The sequence below is a fragment of the Lepus europaeus genome, chromosome 11, assembly GCF_033115175.1.
Source record: "Lepus europaeus isolate LE1 chromosome 11, mLepTim1.pri, whole genome shotgun sequence".
Classification (NCBI taxonomy): Eukaryota; Metazoa; Chordata; class Mammalia; order Lagomorpha; family Leporidae; genus Lepus; species Lepus europaeus.
In genome coordinates, this window is record NC_084837.1 from 105,340,840 (window position 1) to 105,361,601 (window position 20,762).

At 47.0% G+C, this 20,762-nt stretch overlaps 1 protein-coding gene across 1 annotated transcript in view; it reads right to left on the minus strand.

The window, feature by feature from the left end:
- IQGAP1 (IQ motif containing GTPase activating protein 1) overlaps positions 1-20,762 on the minus strand; it is a 108,454-nt gene that overhangs the window by 67,119 nt on the left and 20,573 nt on the right. The window contains exons 3-4 of the mRNA XM_062206288.1: positions 3,971-4,127; positions 2,214-2,291 (exon numbers count right to left, since the gene is read on the minus strand). Coding sequence (XP_062062272.1) covers positions 2,214-2,291; positions 3,971-4,127 — 235 coding nt within the window. The remainder of the gene's footprint in view (positions 1-2,213; positions 2,292-3,970; positions 4,128-20,762) is intronic.

Consider the following 20,762-nt stretch of genomic DNA (forward strand, 5'->3'; position numbering starts at 1 on the left):
GTATGCACCACATAGAGATTAGGGAAGACGTCCAATTGAGCCCACATCAATATCTATATTTAAAGGGAGAGATGGATATAAAATAGGCTGAGTATCTTTATCTTTAGTTCATGTTACTCAGGGGTCTTCTGAACCTAAATCATGTAAGGTGGACATTTCAAGAATCATGTAAGGTGGACATTTCAAGGCTGATGGATATGACTATCACATTGTCCCTGCAAACCTCTGGGGATTCTGCATCTGTTGAGATGTGGTCCAGGATTACATACTACTGTTAGTTTAAAAAAAAAAAAAAAAAGGTAATAAAATAATGTCATTAAAAAGGCATTTTGTAGTAACAGTTCTTCTAGCAATAGCAAATATTAACAAAGCTCTTAGTACCACTCGGAAGGGGTTAAATCATCATGGCACACTGGCGATAACCTATATAAAAACAGGAACAAGAAGTTACAGGTACACAGACAAGCCAAGAAGCTGTAAGAACTGAACGGTCTGCATTTCCTGACATTAGTGGGACCTAATTCTCAAACATACCAGAGGCAAGGAAGAGAACTTCAGCACTCTGCTCTGAAAAAAAGAGGACAAAAGCTTATTTCCCACGAAGACTCAGCTCCGGATCTAACTCCACGGACACGTCTGTAACAGTGAGCTCAGAACTGCGCTAAATACCAAATTTTCATTTCCCAGTGACTTAAGCCACGATCTGATATTCTGCACCTCATTTTTTCTAAAACTTCCTTTAGTTACAAGAATTTGGACTCTACAGGAAAGTATAAAGAAAAAAAAAATCACTCTTTAATCTCATCACACAGAAATGAAAGCCCTATCTCCTTACAAAGTCTTCCTAAGAATATCCACTTTATTTTTACACAAAAGCAGTGATTTCAGCCAGAACACAAACTCTTATAACCTTAAGTGGATTCTCTGCCAATGAATATGCCAAAGACAGCGTCCTCTGTCTACCTGGGTTGATATCCTCTCTAATGGCACTAGTATTTAGCTGACTTGAACACAAGCAATACTCCTTGTAGTCTACTATCAAGTTGTTCTATCCTAAGCAATTCTGAAAAATCCTTATATAAACATCTTTTTGGGCTTGTCTGCCCATTTTGAGGGGATTCCTAGACACAGGGACAGCGTTGTGGCATAGCAGGTAAAGCCACCCCTGTGACACCAGCATCCCATATGAGCACCAGTTTCAGTCCTGGTGCTCTACTTCCAATCCAGTTCTCTGCCATGGTCTGGGAACACAGCGGAAGATGGCCCGAGTGCTTGGGCCCCTGCACCCACATGGAAGACCCAGATGGAGTTCTTGACTCCTGGCTTTGGCCTGGCCCAGCTCCAGCCATTGCAGCCTTCTGGGGAATGAACCAGGGGATGGAAGATCTCTCCCTCTGTGTCTCTCCCTCTCTTTAGAAACTTCTCATTTGAAACTTCAACTTTCAAATAAATAAATAAATCATTTTTTTTTAAAGTCCTATAAGTGGAATTCTTAGTCAAAGAGATAAGTGGAATTCTTAGTCAGAGAGAGAGAGAAAGGGAAAGGGCGAGTGAAGACAAGACAACACCCACTCATCTAAGAGTGACCAAGCAGCAAGGTCTTTATGGATTCCAGGCAGGACTGGGCGATGGGTGTGGCTGCGAGCAGTCCTCAGTAAGCTCCTGAGGATGCACACGCCTGTACCGAAGGCTCTGCCATCACCAAACACAGGAGGGGAGGGAGACAGCATCCTATCACTCTACCACCTGAAATACAGAACGACCTCTCACACTCCCTGCGGGCGTCATTACTCTGAAGCTGAGGACGACATTTCTAAAATATTTCCTAAAGTCAAATTTTAAAGTAACAACACAGTGACTAAATTAAAATCACTGAATTGTAGACTTTAAAAGTTGTGAATCTCAGTGTATATGAATTATTTCCTTAAAAAATTCTGTAATGTAAGTCTATTTTTTGAAGTAGAGAAAGTAAATATCATCATAGGAAATTTCTCTAGGATGAGGTGAAAGAAACACAAAAGAAAAACTATTTCCTAAATCAAACAGAAGAAACAGACCGTAAGTATAAGAAAGAAAGAAAGAAAGAAAAAGAAAGAAAGAGAGGAAGAAAGAAAGAGAGAAAGAAAGTCACCAAAGACAGAATTATTTTACAGAACGAGAACGGTTTGGCCAGGACAGAACGCAGCCAGCACCATGGGTATCAGGGAAGTTACCTTAGGCAACCCAATCTCATCCATGGCGTTCAGCCACTGGATCACATTATCAGTGTGTCTGAAGTGCAGACCAGTGGCCTAGGGAAAGAAAAGACCATGAGGCACTGTTGGCTATGCTGAAGCAAATACCAAAGATTCTCCTTGCAAAAGTTCCCATGTGAGACCTCCAGGTCGCTCTACCCATCCCAACACCAACAAGACAGACCCACAGCTCCTCTCACTCGTTTTCCACCTAGAGAATACTGCTGCGTGCAGTGAGCCAGCCTGGGCGTGGTCTTCAGGACTATGCGGATTTGAGCCCCAGGCTGGCCGTCTCCAGGTGACACTCCAGGCTGCAGCACCTGCTTTCCATGACTGGGAAAGATTAAATGAGATAATACACAAAAAGCCCAGTGGGGTGTCTGTACAGGCTTTCACACTACACAGAGAATATCCCCTCTAAACCTCTGCGTCTGCTGCTTGCTCTTAGGAAGGGCAGCGAGGCAGAACGTCCTTCCCCGTGTTGCTGCCGCCTGGCCTCTCCTTTCCCTTCTCACTACGCTACCTGCAACACAAGAGCTGCCATCAGAACAACTGCTTATTTAAAACTCAACATACAAGTCTTTGCTTTTTGATTGAGAAAACTTCTGTTTAGGATGTTAATTTTGGCCGAGGACTTACATCTTCCCTGTTTTCCCTTGAATTTAAACATAAAGCATAAAAATCTCTGACACTGCAACCTTAGCTCACCCTGAGTTCTGGCCCCATCGCACACTCATGCCCTCTCTCACGTCTGCTCTGGGTTATGCAGCCCCGCACAATCTTCTGTTCTCAGCCTGTGCCAACTGCGAGCGCCCTCCAGGAGACGTGCAGACAACAGGACACAGTCCTCACCCTGGTCCACATCCTGACTCACCTCGGCAGTCTGCTTTCTCGGGGCACTGGGCCACAGGAATCAAACTCCTTCACCTGACTCTCAAACTGGATCACTTTTCCATTTTACCTTAAACTTCAACATCATGGGGTGGTGTTGTTTTTTGTTTTTTTTTTTTTTTTTTTTTTTTTGCCTCAAGCTGCTATTGCTTTCAATTTGCTAACAAATCTCAATGCTTAGGTAAAATCAGATTTACAGGGGGCCGGCACTGTGGCACAGTGGTAAAAGCTACCACCTGCAATGCCGGCATCTATCCATATGGGCCCCAGTTTGAGACCCAGCTCCACTTCCGATCAGGCTCTCTGCTATGGCCTGGGAAAGCAGTAGAAGATGGCCCAAGTCCTTGGGCCCCTGCACCAGTGTGGGAGACCCGGAAGAAGCTCTTGGCTCCTGGCTTTGGATAGGCCTAGCTCTGGCCATTGCAGGCATTTGGGGAGTAAACCAGCAAATAGAAGATCTCTCTCTGCCTCTACCTCTCTCTAACTCTGCCTTATCAAATAAATAAATAAATATTTTTTAAAAAATCAGATTTACAGTAATAATTCCTCTAATCAATCCCTCTACTTTCTAAGAATGAAAAAGTTCATACAGAACTATGAAAACTAGATATACACAACTGTAAGAGTTCGACCGGAAACACAGTTAAAATTCTTCCACTGCTGTATTTCGCCTTTGCAGCGCAAGTATTTTCTTCATTCTATCAGGCATTTTTAAAGGCTATACCATTTTGCTGGAACAAAACACACCTCCATCTGTCTCTCGAGAACTCTCATAAGGAATACAATACATGGAGCTTTTCTCCCCAGTTTACAGAAACCTGAGCACCAAGCAGGGAAGGACGCACCTTGTATCTGGTCTGCTCTCGATCGTAGATTTTTTTCAGGGACACCACTTTGGGAGAGAAGAAATTCCCCAGCTTGGCAAGGTACACGCCATTCCGCAGCCCCTCCTCCAGCTCTGTGGTGGGTGGCAGGTCTTCCCCCAGGCACGCTTCCATCCACCTGCACGCAAGGAGATGGCACGGAAAAGAGGGAGGAGGTCAGCACGGCTCCCTGGAGGCCCGGAGCTTCACTTCCAGTCTCCCTGGAGCTGACGCTGAGCACAGCAACAGGCAGCTCCACACAGAACTGTGCCCTGGCCCGGGCCCATCTCAGAGGCAGGGAACTTAGGAAAATTCCTGAGCACAAACATCACCTTCTCGCCCCTACCCTCCTTGGCTGCACAACAGGGCCGGCTGGCTCCCCTGGCCCGGACTGCCCTGGGAGCCTCAGACCTTCAGTTCCTGCTCAAGAGGAAAAACCATTTGTAACTGGAGCCACCACCTCAACTGCTCAAAAGCTTGAATTTGTTGCTGACCCTCTTTTTTTCAGTTTCAGAACTCAAGATCCACAGGGAATGTCTAGGTTCAGGTTCTCAGCTTGCTTCAAGCTGCCAAAGCAGTCAATTCTCTGAAGTACCAAAAGACACTCCCAGGAAAAGAGTAAGTAATGAATTCTTCAGTGTTTGTTCTGAGGCATGGAAGAGGTCGTAACAAGGAAAGGAAAAGAAAGCCGTACTCCACCCGGCTCCCCGCACGATCACACCCCTCACCAGATTTCAGGGAAGCCCACAATAAAACAAAGGAAGCTTCAGTTTCTATCCATGGAGATGGAGGTAACTAACAATCACTCATGGCAATGGTTTTTAGCCACTGTTTGTTTTTTTTATTTTTTTAAGATTTATTTATTTATTTGAAAGAATTACACAGAGAGAGAAGGAGAGGCAGAGAGAGAGAGAAGGAGAGGGAGAGGGAGAGAGGGAGAGAGGGAGAGAGGGAGAGAGGGAGAGAGGGAGAGAGGGAGAGAGGGAGAGAGGGAGAGAGGGAGAGAGAGAGAGGTCTTCCATCTGCTGGTTCACTCCCCAACTGGCCAGTTGGAACTGGGCCAATCCGAAGCCAGGAGCCAGGAGCTTCTTCCAGGTCTCCCACGCAGGTGCAGGGGCCCAAGGACTTGGGCCATCTTCTACTGCTTTCCCAGGCCATAGCAGAGAGCTGGATCGGAAATGGAGCAGCCGGGACTTGAACCGGCACCCGTATGGGATGCTGGCACCGCAGGCAGTGGCTTTACCCGCTACACCACAGCACCAGCACCGGCCACTTCTAAGACAGGGACTCCCTGAACAACTCAGGGAAACCACAGGCCCTTCCCAGAAAAATGTTCACATCCTTAGATTTACATTTTGCCTTAATTTCAGGGACTTCATTTATTTTATAAACCCCAGATTAAGAACCTCTACATTTTCCCCTCTTTTTACTTACTTGGAAAAACAGAGAGACAGAGACAGCTCTCATCTACTGGTTTACTCCGCAAATGCCCACAACAACCGAGGCTGGGCCAGACTCAAGCTGGGAGCCTAGAACTCCTCCCAGGTCTCCCACAGGGGTGGCAGGGACCATTACTCAGGCCATCACCTGCTATCTCCCAGAGTACACATCAGCAGGAAGCTAGAATTGGGATCAGAGCCAGAAGTCAAACCCAGATACTCTGATACAGACTGAGGGATCCCAAGTGGCATCTTAATGGCTGTGCCAAATGCCCTCCCCAAGAACTCCTGATTTAAAATTATTCCACTCATATTTTACAAAATTGATACTGTCCTCACATTCCAAACCACACCGGGGAACAAAATTCCCAAAACATTACATGTCGTATGGTTTGTTTTACCAAAGTGATAAATCTTTGAAATGTCAAATGGAAAAGCTCAAGATATGGCAGACTGCGGTAAAAACTAGACTTTGACTGTCACATGGAAGTGAAACATTCATGTTTACTGATGCATGGAAGTTAAAGGCACATAAAACTGGAGGAAACATCTGAATATGCATATACACAATCTCTATGAAAATTTCTAAAAAAAAATATGAACATACCAGAAGAAAAGTAAGGCAAATATCAGATAAATGTATTTATGATCTCATTTTTGTTTTTATTTACTGCTTATAGTAATAAAATTGCTAGAAAATAAATTAGTATAAATATATCATCATTTTATAATTCATAATAAAATGTCTTTCTTTGAGAGCAGGTATTCAACTTGCTAGTTAAGACACCCATCTCACGTCATAGTGTCTGGGTTTGATTCCCAGCTCTGGCTCCTGACTGCAGCTTACTGTCTGTGAGGACACTGGGAAGCAGCTGTGATGGCTAAATAATTGGGTACCTATCACCCCATGGGAGACCAGGATTGTGTTCCTGGTCCCTGGCTCTATCACCTGCTTAGCTCCAGCCATTGCAGCATTAGAATCCAGGCTGCTCCACTTCTGATCCAGCTCCCTGCTAACACACCTAAGAAAGCAGCAGCAGATGGCTCAAGTACTTAGGCTCCTGCCTCCCACATGACAGACCCCAAGGGAACTCCTGGCTCGTGACTTCAGCCTGGCATGCCCTGGCACTTGTGGTCATTTGGGAAGTAAATTAGCCGATGGAAAAAATCTCTTCCTCTCTGTGCCCTCTGTCATTCTGCCTTTCAAATAAATAGCCTAAATCTAAAACAAAAAACAAGGGGAGCAGCAGGTGATGGCTCAAGGAGCTGGGTCCCTGCCACCCACACGGGAGACCCAGGCAGAGCTCCTGCTTCCTGGCTTCAGCCTGGCCCCGCCCTGGCTGTTGTGAGTATCTGGGGAGTTTAGGGAATCAACCAGTGGATGGGAGATCTCTCCCTCCCTCCCTCTCAAGTTAAAATTTATTTTTCTTAAATAAGGAAAAACAACAATTTCCCTACTTCTTTCAAGTTCTATAGAACAGTCCATCATCATTTTCAAATCTATTCTATCTCTGAAGTAAGCTGTATGTGGACACATAGTAGGTACTACTTCAAAAAAGGTAGGATGGGGCCAGCGCCGTGGCTCACTCGGTTAATCCTCCGCAGCGCCAGAATCCCATATGGATGTCTGGGTTGCTCCTCTTCCAGTCCAGCTCTCTGCTCTGGCCGGGAAAGCAGTGGAGGATGGCCCAAGTCCTTGGGCCCCTGCACCCGCGTGGGAGACCAGGAGGAAGCACCTGGCTCCTGGCTTTGGATCGGCGCAGCGCGCTGGCCGTAGCAGCCATTTAGGGGGTGAACCAGCAGAAGGAAGACCTTTCTCTCTGTCTCTCACTGTCTAACTCTGCCTGTCAAAAAAAAAAAAAAAAAGGCAGGATGGATCTATGAACAGACCAGAGAATTTTCTGTTTTCCACACCCAGTGACAATAAGGTTCTCCATTGGTTTTCCTCTCTCAAACGGTGAGAAACGAATGGGTTTTCCAGAAGAGCTGCCACAGTAACTAAAATAGATCCCCATTCACGACAGCTACAACATCAGAACTACACCCCTGGCAGAGCCTCAAGACCAGGAAGAACTGCAGTGGCTGGTAGGGAAAACAGCTGCCTTCCGAAGACACGTCAGGTAACTTTTCCCACCTCTTGACTGCCGGAAGGGGAGGGGTAACATCATTCTGGCACACAGCTCCTGGCAACCCCAGCCTTCGGGTCACAATCTAACGTGGTTTCCCATTAGCAGGGACAAACCCAACAACTACAGCCTCAGCCAAAAGTAGCCCAATAGCAACTAATGGTTCAAAGAAAAATTATTTTCTTCTCAAAATGAGGTGCGCACACAGGAAGACTATGCATAAAAGGGCAGGAGATACTTTCGCCTTGCATCAGAGTATGTTGGGCCGGCCTCCTCTGCTCAAGTTTACTAGATCAGAATCTTTGCCTTGCCTAGCGCCAATGCTATAAGACAGTCCCCATTAAAGGCGAGAGCAGGATGCAATTCTTGGCCTATCGCATAAGGGTCAGGCCACAGAAAGGAAAACCAACTGTGATTTGGTGAAGGGGATAAGCAGAGGGAGAGCTAGCATAAACAGACTGAAGCCACCAAAGTGTTTCTGAACAACTGCCCAGGGGCGGGCTTCTGGTGCTACATGGGACGCCTGCATCCCATATCAGAGCATCTGGTCAAGTCCCAACTCTGCTTCTAATCCCAGCTTCCAGCTAATGTGTACTCCGGCAGGCAACAGACAATGGCTCAAGTAGTTGGGTCTCATGTGGGAGATCAGGGTTGAGTTCTGGGTTCCTGGCTCCTGGCCTGGCCCTGGCCTGGCTGTCGTGGGCATTTGGGGAGTGAACCAGCAGTTGGAAGCACTCTGTCACCTTGGCATCCCCACTCCTGCCTTTCAAATAAATAAAAATAATTTTTTAAAGAACTGCTCAAAAACCTAACTTCCCCCGGTTCGAGTCCCTGCTGCTCTGCTTCTGATCCAGCTTCCTGCTAATGGTCTGGGAAAACAGTGGAAGATAGCCCAAGTGCATGGGCCCCTGCACCCATATAGGAGACCTGGAAGAAGCTCCAGACTCCTAGCTTTGAACCAGTTCAGCTCTGGCCATTGTGGCATTTGGTGAGTGAACTAGTACATGGAAGATCTTTCTCTGTCTCTCTGCTCTCTCTCTCTGTAACTCTGCCTTTCAAATAAACAAATCTTTTTTTCTTTTTTTTTAAAGATTTATTTGAAAGTCAGAGTTACACAGAGAGAGGAGAAGCAGAGAGAGAGTGAGAGGTTTCCATCTGATGGTTCGCTCCCAAATTGGCCACAATGGCTGGAGCTGTGCCAATCTGAAGCCAGGAGCTTCTTCCGGGTCTCCCACTTGGGTGCAGGGGCCCAAGGACTTGGGCCATCTTCTACTGCTTTCCCAGGCCATAGCAGAAAACTGGATCAGAAGTGGAGCAGCCGGGTCTCAAACTGGCGCTCATATGGGATGCTGGCACTTCAAGCCAGGGCATTATTAACCCACTGCGCAACAGTGCCAGCCCCTCAAATAAACAAATATCAAAGAAAAAAACAAAAGACAAAAAAACCAACTGCCCTCCAAGCGACCAGTGACCACACGTGCAGCTCCTCTTCCAGCCCAGGCTGTTTCACAGGGGACAATCACCTGGTTGTTAAGAGTTAGATCAGGATTGAACTGCTGTGGCAAAGTCAGGTGCCACATGTCTGTAATTTCCACTGCTGGCAGAAGTTTGGATTCCACTCCAATTCCAAGAAGATAACAAACCCTCCTTTCAGTCTTCCACAGCCCACATGAGACTCCCCCTCAGTCAATCAAAGGGTCAGGAACCTAATGCACTTCGAAGGCAAATATGTTTTTTATTTTTGTTTTAATATGACATATGCCTGTTGAAGAAAATTACTAAACATTTCAAAATTTTATGAATATTTTCCATGTTTTTATATCACTCTGAAGACTTTACATAAAAATTCTACCAAGTGCTTAACCATTCACCCATTTGGACATTTATGTCATTTCTCTATGTTTCCAACCATTAAATACCACTGTAAGGAATGTCTCTGTGCAGACTATTCTTCTGAATTTAAAATTCACCCCTTAGAAGTCTTTTAGTATAACTCCAAAATCATAAACATTGGATTTCCCAAAAGCCTACTCAGAGCTTACAGTTACATGACAACGCACAATTACCTTTTACACAGAAGACGGAGGCTTACCCAAGGTCACCAGCCGCTGTGGCAAAGGCAGAAGAACTAGGCTGACTGGAGACTCCTTACTCCAGCGCTGCTGCAGCAGGGCAGGCTCAGATGTTCCACGGGAGAAAAGGTTTACCTTTCCCCATGCTCTGTCCACTCACTGGTGAGTTTCTGGCATTTCGGCTTAACTGTTAACCCACCAGTGATTCTCAACTCAGACACCACACTCCCTTATGATATACTGAAAAACACACTTATGCACAAGAGAAACAGCACTGGCGCACACAGCTTGCTACAAGCCCTCAGGGGAACACTGCCCTGGTCACGGTCACAGAGCCTCGAGGCGGAAGGCCCAGAGAGAGCTTCTCGTCCACCTCAAGTCCTGCATCTGCTCCCCACCTCAATGCCAGAGACTCCCGAAACACCCATGCCAAAGCACGCGCAGGCCGAGACCGGACACGGACGCCGCGGGAAGCCGAAACCTCACGGTCCCCATCTCACTCCTGGATGCCAGCGCCCATCCTCCTCGGGCACACGAGCTCTGAGGCTGCCTCTGGAGCAAGGGGACGCTGCAGTAAAGGTATACGTGATCAGCACTGGCCGCGGCTAGGCCTGGGTCTGGCACTGCTCCAGACAGCAGTCTCTTCTCTGTTGCTGAGGATTGAAGACAGCAAGTGCAGTGCAAAGCCAGTGCCAGCCGGGCAGTGACAAGCATCCTTCCTCTGTCCCCTCAGGATGAGTCACACACACTGACACTTCCCTAAGTAAACTGATCTCAGTTCCTTCAAGCATTCCCCATAAAAAGAGTAACAGGGACCCGCAGAAGTCGTGTACCCAGTAAAGTCGCCGCCTGTGACGGGGCATCCCATATAAGCGCTGGTTTGTGTCCCGGCTGCTCCACTTCTGATCCAGCTCCTTGCTAACAGCCTGGGAAAAGCAGATGTCCCAAGTGCTTGGGCCCCTGCCAGCACATGGGAGACCTGGAAGAAGCTCCTGGCTTCAGCCCAGCCCAACTCTGGTCACTGCAGCCATTTGAGGAGTGAACCATTAGACAGATGGAAGCTAGCTCCTTCCCTTTCTCTCTTTCTGTGTCTCTGTCTCTCCTCTCTCTGTAACTCTTACTCTCAAATAAATAAGCAAATCTTAAAAAAAAAAAAAAGAAAGAAAAACAAGCATAAGAATAGCACCTGCCCACAGAATGCTGTGAGGACTGAGAGGTGTGACACAGGAAGTGCCAGGAGCAGTGCCTAGGGAGGGCTCGGGACATCCCCCAGCGTCCTCAGCCTCAGACACGACTCCCCGCCCCTCACACCTTTCTCGTTGGTCTCTGAACATTCCAGGTATGGTCTGACCAGCCAGGAAGGGAAAGGGACAATCACCTTCTTCATCCTGACCACTCGGTAACCACAAAGCAAGCTTCAGATTAAATTCTCAATTACACTTTTCCAATCAACAAAAGCTCTTATTTCCTCCTAAACGCAGAGCTGCTAAGTCATCGCTCTACAATTCCACACTAAAAGCACTCTTTGCACCCATGTCCGCTATACTCATTCACATTAGACTCCACTGACCACCCCCAAGGTCTAGATGTTTCAGGGTCCTAACATTACCTAAAATAGTGATTTCTCTTCCAGCTTTACAACATCCATAAACATCAATGGGACTTTACAGAATGAAGAGGAGTTCACCAAATGGACAAGGCACAGGTGGCCTGTGAAACAGTGTGTGGTGGCTCAGCCCCGCACCACCACTGCAGGAAGGCAGTGCCAGGGAGCGCTGGGAGGCGAGGGCGGGCAGGTGAGCAAGCTGCACTGTGTAAGGCCTTGTCCCACAAAGAAACCTTCAGTTCATCCTATCCCAGGGAGCAAGGAAGGATGCTCTAATCAGAAAATCACTCTGGCAACAACGTGGGGGGTCTTTCAGATTCTCCTCAATACCAAACAAGTGAATTAAATAGCTAATAAGTAACCTGAAGGGGAAAAGCATCCAGAGAATAGTATGCCAAGTGATGACATCCGCACATCCTACATGTGATCAGGATTCAGCCACGGCCAAAAACAGGGCTTGACAACCAAACTTTTTTTTTTCTTAATATTTATTTATTTGATGGGGCCAGCACTGTGGCATAGTGGGTAAAGCCACCGCCTGCAGTGCCGGCATCCCATAGGGGTGCTGATTCAAGTCCCAGCTGCTCCACTTCCAATCCAGCTCTTTGTTATGGCCTGGGAAAGCAGTGGAAGATGGCCCAAGTCCTTGGGCCTCTGCACCCACGTGGGAGACCTGGAAGAAGCTCCTGGCTTTGGATCAGCACAGCTCCAGCCGTTGCAGCCAAGTGGGGAGTGAACCAGTGGATGGAAGACCTTTCTCTCTGTCTCTCCCTACCTCTCCCTCTCTTTTTAACTCTGTGACTTAAGAAAAAAAAAAAATATTTATTTGAAAGGCAGAGTAAGAGAGAGACAGACAGAGAGACAAATATCAAGAAATCTTCCATCTGCCAGTTCACACTCCTAATGGGTACAACAGCCAGGACTGGGCCAGGCCAAAGTCAGGAGCCCAGAACTCTGGAGGTCCAGGTCTCCCATGTGGGTACAGGGGCCCAAGCACTTGGGCCATCTTCACTGCTTTCCTAGGCACATTTTCTGGGAGCTGTATCAGAAGCGGGAGCTGGATCAGTGTTCAAAACATCACGCATATGGTAACCCGCTGTGCCACAACACCAGTCCCCTAATAACCAAACTTACAAATTTCTCCCAGGAATTGAAGAAAAGTGGAGAGTCCAGCACTTAGCCCTTCCTCTCACAAAGAGGATACAGTCAGTCAACATTTTCTCCTCCACCAGGAGAGTGCCAGAACTGCAAATATAACTCAAATACAAATTATTAAGAAAAAAAAAAAGATACCAGATCTGAAACTACTAGTAAACAGGGAAACAGGAACATGTGAATGGTTCACTCTCAACATAAACAACACTAAAAGCTAAAAAATAACCTGCAGGAGCAGGCATTGTGGCACAGCGGGCTAAGCTGCCACCTGGGATAGCTGCATCTCGTATCAGAATGCCAGCTCGAGAAGCAGCTATTCCTCTTCCCATTCCCACACACCCACATCCAGTCCTGCCCATGTGCCTGGGGAGCAGCAGCTGATGGCTCAAGCAGGTGAGTCGCTGGCTCAGCAATGGCTTTCATGGCCATTTGGGGAGTGAACCAGTGAATGAAAGATAGCTCGCTCTTGCGCGCTCTCTCTCTCTCCTTTCTGAGTCACTGTCTTTCAAATAAATAAAACAACAAAACTGTAACACCATGTGGCAGATACAAACCTAAAGACTTTCCATACATTATCTCACTTGATCTTTGCAACGTAAGGCAAGCAGTGTTATTGTTATTTCACAGATAAGGAAGTCATAGGTTCCAAGTAGAATGACCTGTCCAAGATGACCCAGCATGTCAGCTCACACTTGAGCAAAACTGGCTTGACTCTAAAGTCCATACTCTTAATTAATCGCTACCACACAAAGCCTGTCAAAGATACTAAGAGCTACACCTACTGAACACTCCTATCAAAAGTCCAGGTTCAGGGCTGGCGTGGTGTAGCAAATAAAGCTGCCACCTGTGACACCAGCATCCCACGTGGGCGCCAGCTTGAGTCCCAGCTGCTCTACTTCCAATTTAGCTCCCTGCTGATGACCTGGGAAAAGCAGCAGAAGACGGCTCAAGTGCATGGGCCATACAACCCTGGTGGGAGACCCAGATGAGGCTCCTGGCTCTGGCCTGGCCGAGCTCTGGCCATTGTGGCCATCTAAGGAGTAAACCAGCAGATAGAAAATCTCTCTGTCCTTGTCAATATGACTTTCAAATAAATAAATAAATCTTAAAAATAAAAAGTTCAGGTTCTGAAGCTGGGCTTCCTGAAGCACCCACACCCCCACACCCACAGTCTGCGGCCTCATTAGCAATCCTTATTCCACCAAGCACCAAGACAGAGTCCTATTAATTATTAAACACTGGCAAAATTACACAGTTAGTTGCAAAAAATGAATGCTTATACAAAAGCCTGTCTTTAATATAATTATATAACACTTATCAGTAATCTTATATACCTTTCTTATTATCTTTTTATAAAGTTTTGTTTTATACAAATTTTAAATCAGTTCTCCAGAAAAATTATCTTGGCAGCCACACCATCCCTCAGGAAGCATTTCTGACTCCTGCAATGCTTATCAGTGGCAGAATACATGCTAAAGACCAGCCCCTGCCTTTAAGGAAATCACTTAACAACAAGCTACCACAGGAGATGATATGTGAATTATGCTTTATAAGATAACGTATATTTAAAGAGGCAAAAAAATGAGAAAAGACATTTGAGATAATGACACAGCATAAACAGAGAGTCAAAAAAGTGTGAAAACGAAAGGCCTGTTCCATGAGTGACAAATGCAGGGGGTGGGGGTGGGGAGGGACGGTGACCTGCAGGCGTGGCAACCATGGAGGTTTTCAAGTAGCAGAGTGCCCTAGTCAGGTGGGAGACACAGACAGTGACTGGGACAGGAACGTGGAGACACAGCCAAGGCAGAAATATTAGGCAACCATTTCAGGAGCCCAGACAGAGGTAATCAGGTCTAAGTAGTACAACGATGAGCAATTACAAGGCAGAAATTCACCCCGTTTCACAATCCGTTAGCTGGGTGACAGAGTTAATGGGGAAGCTAGTTTCACAGATGACTTGAGAAGCAAAAAACAAGACTAGCTCCTCGCCTTAACATCTTGCAGCAAACATGAAACACGAAATGGATTACTGACATTTTTTAAAAGATTTATTTATTTGAAAGAGTTACAGAGAGAGGGGAAAGAGAGAGACACACACACACACAAGAGACCTTTCATCCACAGGTTCACTCTCCAAATGGCCACAATGGTCAGGGCCATGCCAGGCCAAAGCCAGGAGCCAGGAGCTCCATCCAGGTCTCCCACGTGGGTGGCACGGGTCCAAGTACGTGGACCATCTTCTGCTGTTTTCCCAGGCATTAGCATAGAGCTGGATTGGAAGTGAAGCAGCTGTGACAGGAACATGGAATGTGGCACTGCAGGTGGGGGCTTAACCCACTGCACCACGACGCCAGCCCCAGGTTAAAGATGTTTAAAAAGGGAAAAATATAGATGAGCAGTTGTGTAATCTTGAAATGGGAAAGGAATTTGCAAACAAGCCTGCAGAGGCAAAAATCAGAAAGGAAAAGATAAATAAACCAGCTATACCGAAACTATCTAGGAGTGGGCTCAGGTAATACGGGCTACATTCTTAGCTCTTGGCTTTGGCCCAGGTATTGCAGGCATCTGGGGAGTGAACCAGCAGATGGGAGTTCTCTCTCCCTCTCTGCTTCTCAATTAAAAATTTTAAAAGCAAAACATTAAAATTTCTATAAGGCAATTTTTAAAAAATTAAGATAGATAAACTGGGAAGAAAAATTACAGAGCTAGCATTCTCTTATAGTCGTCTTCTTTTTCATGTTGATTGAATTATTTGAAAGACAGAGCGACAAAGACAGAGAGATCTTCCATAAGCTGGTTCAAGCCTCCCTATGCTCATTAACAGCCAGGGCTGGGCAAAGCCAAAGCCGGGAGTCAGGAACTCTATCCCAGTCTCCCGTGTGGGTGGCAGGGCCCCATCTACCTGCACCATCATCCACTGCCTTCCAAGGTGCACATTAGCAGAAAGCTGCAATAGAAGGCAGGCAGGACTCGCACCCAGGCCCTCTGATATGAGATGTAGACATCCCAATCGGCAGCTTAACTCATTTCCCGGCAATGCCCAGCCCTCTCCTATAATCTTTACACACACACACACAGATAAATACATTTTTAGTCACTTGAAATAAATAGAAAAATGTTTCCTTAGTAAAAGAGAATACAGGCACAAATAAGCATTCATAAAATAATAAACATAAGCAGCTGGTAATTATAGGGAAATTTCTCAGCCTCACTACTAATCAAAGAAATGCAAATTAAAGTAACAATGTCATCATCTTCAGCTATCAGACCAGCAAAGATAAAAAAGAATGACAACTTGTTATTGTCCAGTGTGTGGGGAAATCCCACATTCCCACACACAGTTCCAGAAAAAACCCTGGCTCCATGCGCCATCTATAGCAAACTTACAGAAACTTCTATAAAAGGCAAAAGAAACTTATTTTTAAAAGATGACTTGAGGACTGGTGGCATGGATGACTAAATAAAAGATGACGCCATTACACAAGACTGGGGACACCCACAGAAACAGAAGAGGACAATAGCTTTGCGCCTGAAACATTTTCAGTTTGAAATGTCAGCGGACACCCAGTAGTGACATTCTGCAGAAAGTGGGAGATTCAAGTCTGAAACTCAGGGAGAACAATCCAGGCTGGCACCGTCTTCACACCTGCGGATGGATGAGCTTGCCAGGGGCGTAGGTTGAGGGGAGAATAAAAGGGGCGAAGGGCTGTACCTCAGAGAATGCCACAAGGTGAAAGAGAAAGAAAGGGCGGTCACGGTAGTGGAGTGAGAGCCAGGAGAGAGCGACAAGATGGCCACCCAGGGAGCTGGACGAGGCCAGCAACCGCCAATGCTGCAGAGGGATGGACAGCAAGGGGGAGGACATGGCAAACCAGGAAGGCCAGGAGAGCCCCGTGGGGCCAGCTTACAACTAGAGAGGAGACCAGACAGGGGACGGGAGGCAAGGGAAAGGGGGGAGAGAGAAACTGGGGAGCAGAGGCAGGCTGGTCTGAGACGGTGCCATGCCCAGGGAAGGCGCCTTCCTTTAAATGATGGGATACATGTCTGCAGCCTCTGAGAACCAGTGGAGAAGGGACAAAGGCACAGGAACAAAGCACAAAAGCAAGAAGGTGCTGATGGGCAGAGTGGCAGCCACATGCAGAAGGAAACAAAGCCACTTCTCCCCTGAGGAGGGAGAGATGGAGACGCAAGCCAGCAGGAACGGCGTGGTGGTTCACTCACTGTCCGTAACGGGACCGGGAACACCGTGACCCGCACAAGGTTGCTGTGTGGGTTAAATCAGCACGAGGAGGCTCTAAATAATGGTAGCCGTACATCTGTGTATGTTTGCATGAGTCTACTGAGACAGAGTGAGACTCCCAGAAATAAACCTATTTCTATTCCAACACTCGGTAACTGAAGTCATACCTGTCTACCTTGTCCTGCTGATAACATTTCTCAAATACTTCGCCCAACCCACCCTGCCACAGTGAGACAAAGAAGTGACTACTGAGAAGTCTTCTGTGGTAAGCCTTCAAACAAGCCCAGACCAAGAGCATATGCAGAAAAGAAACAGGGTGGGAATCTGAATTAGGGGTCTGTGAAGAGGAAACCAGTTGAACAAGTTCTGCAGAGCACACCACTTCAGCGGTTTCCCAGCTCCGTGCAATTCAGAAGGGGAACAGAGCGATGCCGGAACTGACTACTCCAAGCCGCGGAGATTCAGTTCCTCCAAGAACAGCTCCTCGGGAGCCACACCCATCTGGCAGAGCAAACGCCGCCAGCGCCAGGGTTATTCTATGCCAAAGCCTCCCAAATTTGGTGGTCTTGCTCCGCCGTTGGGATCCACTATCATGTGAGAACTACTCAGGCATGGGAAACAGCCCCGTGACTTTAATATAACATGGTAAGTGCAGTCTTGAGAGAAAGGAATGCTGGATTTCCCAAAGAAAACGGCACTGAGGTCTGGGAGGACGTGGAGGTGTATGCTGACGGCAGAGAACACGCCAGGCCCACAGGAGTGTCCGGGCCCTGCGAGGAGCTGAAGCAGGAGGGTCAGATCGCATCCAAGGGATGGTCCTGAGTAGGACAGAGGAGGAGGCGAAAGAGGGGAGGCACAAAGGAAGCACTGCTCTAATCCAGGCAAGAACCAGAAAGGCTCGACTTCCAAGCCATACAAGCAGAATGCGAAGCCTCAGTAACAAACTTCTGAGTAGAAATTAAACAAATCTGAAAAACTGTCAGAGTAAGTGAAAAACTCAGGAAAATGTTTGCCTTCTCTTAAGCAACACAGTTAACTTCTGTGTTTATTTCTATCTTATACAGACCCATGCCTGAGTAAATCATTTTATTATTAGCTGAACTGGATAGGGCCGGTCAAGTCCACTTGCTAAAATTAAATGTCAGTTACCCTATCTCAGGGTTCCCCAGTCTTACTGGAGCGACGGAAACTAAACTATGGTGGTGCTTTATACAACTCACCTCATCTAAGAAATATCACTGAACTGCACATTATATGTGGGTGAATCTCATGGCACGTAAATTATGCATCAGTAAAGTGTTGATTTTGCTTTTTATGGCTCTGGAAAAACAGGACTGCCCACTTACTCCCAGGCCGTCTTCAGATCAAGAGGGTGGTGACAATTACCAGGCTCAATCCGTGCACCATCCATCCCTCACTCACGTTTTGTGAAGTACCAAAGACCTCTTACTCAGCAGCCACAATCCAACCATTTCTAACTGATAGCTCGTCTTGAGAAAACAGACAGGTAAATAAATCTTAAAAAAAAAAAAAAAGAAAGAAAGAAAAAGGTGGCCGGCGCCGTGGCACAGCAGGTAAAACCACCGCTTGCACTGCCAGCATCTCATATGGGTGCTGGTTCTAGTCCCGGCTGCTCCACTTCCTATCTAGCTCTCTACTATGGCCTGGGATAGCAGTATAAGATGGCCCAAGTCCTTGGGCCCCTGCACCAGCATGGGAAGACCCAGAGGAAGCTCTTGGCTCCTGGCTTTGGATCAGCACAGCTCCGGCAGTTGTAGCCAACGGGGAGTGAACCAGAGGATGGAAGCCTCTCTCTCTTTCTCTGCCTCTCCTCTCTGTGTAACTCTGACTTTCAAACAAATAAACAAATCTTTAAAAAAAAAAATACAGACAGGAAAAGACTCCTCCACAAAGCAGAAGATGGGGTCACATTTCTTTGCAAAAACAAACCTCTGCTAGAACCTCAGGCACAAGCAGCATGGTGTTGCAAATATGTCGAAAACTTCATTTTCAGATTGATTACTTGGTAAAAACAAGGAACCGTTAACTGCGGCCAGTGCTGTGGTGCAGTGAGTAAAGCTGTCGCCTGTGACGCTGCCATCCCATATAGGCAGCAGTTTTAGTCTTTCTGCTGATGGCCTGGGAAAAGCAGCAAAAGATGGCCCAAGTGCTTGAGCCCCTGCCACCCACGTGGAAGACCAGGATGCAGCTCCTGGCTTCAGCCTGACTCAGTCCTGTGCCACTGCGGCCACTTGGGGAGTGAACCAGAGGATGCAAGATCGCTCTCTCTGTAACGCTTTCAAATACATAAATAAATCTTTAAAAAAAGGAACATTTAACTATAACACTCGGGAAGGACATAGCCCTTGCCTTCTTAGGCTCACAATATTTTAAGGAAAAGCATAAGGGACTTCCGCCATGCAAAGTGTAACACACAGAGTGGGGCAGTAGAAACACGGGAACAGCTAGCACCTGACAAACCCGGGGCAGAGGTGGACGTCCAGGTAGACTTCCTGAAGGAATGCTACTTGAACGAATTCTCTTAAGATAGGCAGTATGTTCTTCACACAGGTCAATACTTTGACACACAGTTCAAAATTCAGGACACATAAAACGATGCTCAGTTAAAAGGGAAAAGAGTGGCAATACACAGAAAGTAAGGTAAGACTAAACAGCTCCCACGGGACAAGGCATTTGGTGCACTGTGTTCTGAGTGAGATAAGGAAGGTGCAGGAATTACATCCACATGAGTTAAGCAGTGATGGATTTAGGAAGTTTTCCTGTAAGTAAAAAAAAAAAAAAAAAAAAAAAGAGGGGAGGGGGGCCAGCATTGTGGTACAGCAGGCTAAGCCTCCACCTATGGCATGGCACCGCACCCTATATGGGCATTGGTTCGAGTCCCAGCTGCTCCTCTTTGCATCCAGCTTTCTGCTATGGCCTAGGAAAACAGCAGAAGATGGTCCAAGTGCTTGGGCCCCTGCAGCCATGTGGTAGACCCAGAAGCTCCTGGCTTCAGATAGGCCCAGCTCCAGTTGTTGCAGTCATTTGGGGAGTGAACCAATAAATAGAAGACCTTTTTCTCTGTCTCTCCCTCTCTCTGTAACTCTATACCTCTCAAATAAATAAATAAAATATCTTTTAAAAATAAATGACATCTCCAGTCTTAAAAAGGGGGGGAGGGGGTGGGGGGAATAATCGGAGGAGATTTTAGGACTCAGGGAGTGTAGCTGGAAGTGGTAGATGTCTGAGCTCCAGCAGGAAAACGTGCAAGTTCTCGCTAGGAAGTCACACTGGGCCAGGGCCTGAGATGACCAGAAGGGGAGAAGCCAGGATCCTGGCAGAGGCTCCATTTCAGGAGGAAAGATCTCTCTCCCACCGCTACAGTGGAGGAAGGCGAAACAGCACATGAAAGGAGATGGGATAAACTTATAAGGGCCAGAACCTGAGCAAGTTTGTCGAGAAAACAGAGGTCATGGATGGGAAGGGAGACAGCACCTGAGAGGAAAGGTTTGGTGGGCTTCTGCTCTGTCCCACCCACCTCTGCCCATTCAGATTACCTTCAAACAGCACCCCCTCCGTGAACTCATCCAGAAACAATCTCTTCTTCCCCCAAACTTGCTCTGGAGTTTCCTATGGCCCTTTGTATTTCTATTCACCTATATAAAGCTGGAATTCTTTTGTAATCTGTGAAACATAATATTCTAACCACTGAAAGACACAAATTGTTCTTTGTCTCTTACTTCAGAATCATACTACTCCTGGTCTCAATTCTAACAAAGTAAAAAAAAAAAAAAAAAAATACTGGGGTGAGCACTGTGGTGCAATGGGTTAGGTGCTGCTTGGGACACCTGCACCCCATGTCAGAGTGCCTGGTTCAAGCCCCAGACTCTGTACTTCCAATCCAGCTTCCAGCTGAAGTGCACACGGGAGGCAGCAGACGATGGCCCAAATGCCTGAGCTCCTGACACCCACTTGGGAGACTCGAATGCAGGCAGGTTCCTGGCTCCTGGCTACTTCGGGGAAGTGAGCAGCGAAGAGGAACTCAGACATCTCCCTCCCCCCACCCTCCCTCTATCTCTGCCACTCTCTCAAGTAAATAAATCTTTCGGGCTCTCAGTTCTTTCCGGACTATGTTC